At 42.1% G+C, this 5,778-nt stretch overlaps 1 protein-coding gene across 1 annotated transcript; it reads left to right on the top strand.

The window, feature by feature from the left end:
• Nucleotides 1-2,503: 2,503 nt before the first annotated feature.
• Nucleotides 2,504-5,008, top strand: LOC308286909 (ciliary microtubule inner protein 1-like; the record flags this gene model as incomplete). Its single annotated transcript, XM_080728031.1, has 4 exons — nt 2,504-2,562; nt 3,016-3,097; nt 3,184-3,285; nt 4,853-5,008. 4 exons carry the CDS (start codon nt 2,504-2,506, stop codon nt 5,006-5,008), a joined length of 399 nt encoding a protein of 132 aa, XP_080584157.1.
• Nucleotides 5,009-5,778: the final 770 nt, after the last annotated feature.

Here is a 5,778-nt window from a genome sequence, read left to right as displayed (position 1 = left end):
TTAAAGTGCTTCTTGAGGACACACTGCATAGTGACTGTACCTGCTTCGTGTAACAACTATATTTTTGCTTCTGTAACATTGTACTGTGATTCAATTGCTATTTTTCATTGCTTTTATTGTGTTTTGTGTGCTGTGATCAGGGCGTCCTTGAAAAAGAGAACTTGCTCCCCTGAATAAATAAAGGAAAAAGAAAGATGCAGAAGAAGAATTCTCTAAAAATACTTTTGGGAGTCCAAACAATCCAAAAGCCTGGCCGAAAGCTCAATCAAATTCCACCCATCCAGTGGATGTTACATGAGACCCAGTTGGCAGTGCATGCAACCCGGCCTCTTTTAGCCTACCAATTTTATTTGACACAAAGAAATCACCTCCAAAACGATTCACAACGTTGTCAAACTCACCCTGAGTGTGTCTTGCTGTATTCTCCGCCTGTGGTCCAGGGGCAACATCCACAGTTGATGTTGTCCACCACTATCTCCTCCATCTCTCCCCTCTCCTCCGACTGTCCACTGTCCTCGGTGTCCCTCATATGTCCTCTCTCTCCTTCCCTGTGTCTCAACTTCTTTGTCAAGTCTGACATGGTATAAATATCTGTAGAAATCTTGCAGGATGACAGGCTTGAAAATAACTACTGACTTCAAATAACTGTCTTGATTAAAAAGAAAAAAGGATTTACTAAGATAAATGTGACCTTCTCTGTCTGGGGCTGGTTGGCACAATGCTACAACTAGGAAGAACAATATGTAAACCCACAACCCATCTCCCCTCCAAACATTGTGCAAAAACATTGACACAGCAGTAGCAGGCCACTACCACTACTACACATTGCTGTTCCTTTTAAAGGTCACGCCTTGACCATGCAGAGCACAGTGAATTTCAACAGTGACTACAAAATACAAAATGGGACGTTTGTTAACTTGAGGATGTGACAAATGTTCAGCAAAGGAAATGTGCAGCATGACATCTTCAATGCGGATGCATTGTGAGCTTGTGAGCTTTTTGAACATTTTGCCTGTAACGACACTGTCTCCCTCTCAGCTTTCTTACTGTCTGTCTTTCATACACTGTCTTTTTATCCTGTCCCCCTCTCAGCTTTCCTATCTCTATGAAGAAAAGTAAAATATGGGCTGTCCATTATGCTGTTTTCGGATAGAGGGAGAGAGACGCACGCACACATTTACATCAGTTACAGAAACATTTGTTACCCCTGATTTGAAAATAAAGGACATTTTAATCTGGAATCACTGAGAGAGATCTTTCGGGGGTATCGTTTAAATTCCTGCTTTGCCAGTGTGTAGACCATACATAGACCATACATGGGCAACTGGCGGCCCGGGGGCCACATGCGGCCCCCACCTTCACTTAGTGCGGCCCGCAGGTTGATATTGGAGTACTGATATATTATTGATTTCAGCTGTTACAATTGCAAACATGGAAAAATGACCGGCTTTAATTACTTCAGTCTATAGTAGCTTAACACATCGGGTGCCCACGTGGTGTCTACAAGCCAATCTCTTTGATGTCGCTGGAGGCCCACGACGCGTTTGACGCGTTGTACAGTAAACTATACTGTACTGTAGCTACTGCACTTGGCTGCCGCGGTGATGAAACAAACTCCATTTCCCAACATGCAGCGCGCAATTACGTCACCCGGACGCGCTGTGTGTCTCGTTGACTTCCTGTCTAACGGCTGCACAAAAACGTTGTTTTCTCCTAATCTAGCTTTTAAATCACTTTCATTTCAAAACGGCAGCCTCTTCTACCTGCCATAACACAAACAATGTGGCTTAGAAATGATAAAAAACGGTCCTGACTGAAAGAAAAGATTTTCGCGAAATAAACAGGACATACTCCGATTACATTTACTCGGATTACTTTTCTCGCCAGTACTCTCGCCGGTAGGTAGAATGACGCGTTGCCATGGGCACCAGCAACACACACACGTCATACATCCGGGCATTCGATGTGTTAATGACTAGTATTAAAATGTTATAGTATTTTTCATGTCCAATGTATTTGTATTTCAGTTCATAAAGTTAACATAAGAACATATAAATGCATTTGAAATGAAAAATAAAAAATAAAAAATAGATATACTTTTCAGGATTCCACTTCAAAAATAGCAAAAATAGACGATCTATAAGCTCAAAACGCGTCGCACTGCGACGCGTTTTGAGCTTGTAGATCGACTATTTTTGATATGTATTATGCATTGTGGCTCTCTGGAGTAAGTGTGAAATTGTAGTGGCCCTCTCCATCATCAAAGTTGCCCACCCCTGGTGTAGACACACATGCAGTAATATATAATCGCAGGGAGTGTTACATATTGGGTGGTCACACAACACAATCCCATCTCCACGGTGACGGTAAACAGATCTGTCAGTGTGAATTACACACAGGTGAAACATTAGCCACATTCTGAAGAGAGAGAGAGAGAGAGAGAGAGAGAGAGAGAGAGAGAGAGAGAGAGAGAGAGAGAGATCACTATCACATGCAGATACAGATGTCCACCTCAGCCCAAATACCTAAACCCGCCAGCCCTGTGGCTCAGGATGAAATCTGGTATGTTTTCTATATTCTAGTGTTTCTTATCATGTTGATGACCATCATATTTTTTTGATTCAAACTGAATGTTTACAGAAGTTGACATTGAAGCAAATATGTATTTCTTTGACACCTGAATCACCCTGTATACTGCCATGCTCTGGACACCTGACTTGCTGTTTGAAAACAAGGAAGGAAGCATTTTCAACCACATCTCTTTGTAATACTTGATGTGGCAAGATTAGATCTGCAAACGGTTCAACCCATTGTGAGCTTGTAAATCGTTTCCTGTCGGCAAGCGACAACAGTGCGCGGAAAAAATAATAATAACCAGAATACATTTGTAAATAAGTGTAAATAACAAGGTTTCATTTTGTGTGTGCGTTCATGCATGTGCGTGTGTGTGTGTGTGTGTGTGTGTGTGTGTGTGTGTGTGTGTGTGTGTGTGTGTGTGTGTGTGCATGTACGTAGGAAGGTACATGTGCAGAAAGAGAGGGACTCAGCCAAGATCTGGCCCAACAAGTGGGGCTTTCTCTCTGACGTATACCAAAAGGTAGGCTGCACATTCACGTGTATATCAAATATATGACATTTACGATTTTCTGTTATTATATTATTATTATGCACATTATTGTTCAGAACCAGAGTGAGAGCGCCAAGCTGAGGGAAGCTGCCGTCAAACTGGAACTTCCTCATCATCTCCAGACACAATCTCCACCCCCTCCAGAGGAATACATCCATGTATGGAACACACATGTCTGTCTGAATGTCTGTCTGTCTGTCTGTATCAGTGGCGTCAGTTGTGAAAAAGCTAAGGTATGGCAACATGACTGGTGTCGTGCAAGACACCAGTCATATTGCCATACCTTAGCAACAGGCATGATACCGTTTCTACGGTTTCTTGGGCTGGATATGGCAGCCTGGAATGGTTATTCAAGTGCAGCTAAACTTGGCATGTTAGTAAACGTGCCACAATTAACAATAATGCATTGCACCTGTGCAGCTGGCCTACGGAACCTGGGAATATACCATTTTGTCAAGATGGGGAGAATAAAAGTGTGCAGAATATAATTATAATACCGTAATTGTTAAAGTGACCATTTTGTTAAATTTTGCATTTGTAGTTATTTTACTGTAATTTAACAACATAATAACCAGCGCAGATAAACAAAGAGACATTCATGGATTTATATTTAAAAGTAACTTTTATTTCCCCCCTGGACCCAGGGTATGGCAGCGGCATACCCCTGCCATACCCAATTGACGCCCCTGGTCTGTATAGCTTTGTCTGTGGACTTCACTGTCTATCTATCCATCTGCTTTTCTGTTGTGCAATACTCTAAAGAGCCGTCCACACCAATAATCATAAAATCGTGTACCCCCTTTGATTCCGGATGGGGAACCAAAATCCATTTGGGTCCCCATCCGGAAGGTACATTTACAGTACTATAATCAAAATTTGTCTTGGACTTCGACAAATACCAAAATATATTATTGAGCTCAAGTCTCCATGCGTTAATAATCAATAGAAAAAAGGTCATTTTGGGGGTGAACTACTTACTCCTTTAATGGTTGAATCAGCTGGGGGTTCTGGTGGCAAATCCATGCATCTGCTTTTGATACCCGGGTATGTTTTATGCCTGCTTCTGATGAGACTGAATTAAATACATGCATTTTCTTTTGGGAAATGTAGACCGTGCTGACCGTCTAATGTGTTTGATACTTACAGTATGTTTGATAATATCACAAAATGCCTTATAGATCCTAACTGCCATAGCAACATCTAAAATGACACAGATGATGATCCGAACTGAAGGGGTTGACCCTGGCATGTCTATGTTGGATAAGATAGCCCAGGGGTCTTCAACAGGGAGTCTGGGACCCCTAGGGGGTCCTCAGAGTTACTACAGGGGGGCCTCCAAATCCTTGTGTGATAGGATAATTCTTTTAAATGAACAACTTGAACCCTCGCATCCCAATTCTGAGGAGAACTTTAGCAAAGAAATAGCCGATCTACAAGCTCTCAGCGCCTCGCAGCGAGAGGCGTTGCAACCTGCAACATAATTTTATACAACATGAAGAGGGGGTCCCTACTTTATCTCCCTCTCAGCTAAGGGGTCCTTGGCCTGAAAAAGACCCCTCAGATAGCCGATCTACAAGTTCACAACGTGTTGCGTTGTGAGTGACGCATATAATGACATGCCTAGAATAGGGACACTATTATATAGGGTTCATGTGGTTCCAAAGTACCAAACCATGTCTGGAAGATGTTTTACACACAGCAGCTGCTCTTTCCACTCACCTCCAGGTTGACCCTTCACCTCCCGTACCGCAGACCACTCAGGCCCAGATTGGCTGGCGTTCCACCCAATCACGGCTCCAGTTGGAGAACTACGGCATGGTGTACCATGGGAGGAGTAGTTTCCTGAAGGAGATGGGCTGGCCCAACGACGCCTGCGGCTGACTGGACGACTGGGCTCCCTTGATTTTGGTTCAGCTTTGAAAATAGATGAGATTATTCAAAGTGGATATGTGCCTGTATTGTTCTAGAATGATTTTATTTGGTCAGTGCAATGAGATGAGATGAGATGAGATGAGATGAGATGAGATGAGATGAGATGAGATGAGATGAGATTAGATTAGATTGGATTAGATTAGATTAGATTAGATTGGTGAAGCAGCCAGTAAAATAGAGGCATGGCAGTGTGGTATGTTGATGACCACAGGGTGGCACTGTAATGCAGGAGATAAATACGTGTGGTTAATAGGCTTGATTGGTTTTCAGGATTTAAAAGACAGTCATCAGCCCTATTTTCTGACAGTCATCAAGAGGCCAATATTACTTTTTCACTGCCTTCATCTCGACATATTTAAATAGCAGGGTAATGTTACGTCCTGTTTAGGTTACTTTTTACCAATGATACTAAGGTAGTCAAACACTTTAGGTTATAAGGCTCAGTTGTATCCAGGTCAAACATACTGTAGTCAGGGTGCTGCTGCTGTTGTGCATGTTGCAATGTAACAGTCCTAATTAGTATCAGTAACACCTATAGAGATGGTAACATTAATACATACTGCTTGTGTCAATATGGCTGCTGTAAAATTCTATTATTAATGGCACATGCTCAAAGAAATGTGGCTCCAGTGTAATCTGAATATGTAACTGTTATAGCCTTAATCTGTGGTTAGATAAGAGTTTTGTGCAAAGATTTTATATTCACCATTTGGAAAAAT

This window comes from Nannobrachium achirus (genome assembly GCF_963921795.1).
Source record: "Nannobrachium achirus genome assembly, chromosome: 6".
Classification (NCBI taxonomy): Eukaryota; Metazoa; Chordata; class Actinopteri; order Myctophiformes; family Myctophidae; genus Nannobrachium; species Nannobrachium achirus.
The sequence above is the reverse complement of the archived record's forward strand: the minus strand, read 5'-3'. Positions and strand labels throughout refer to the sequence as shown.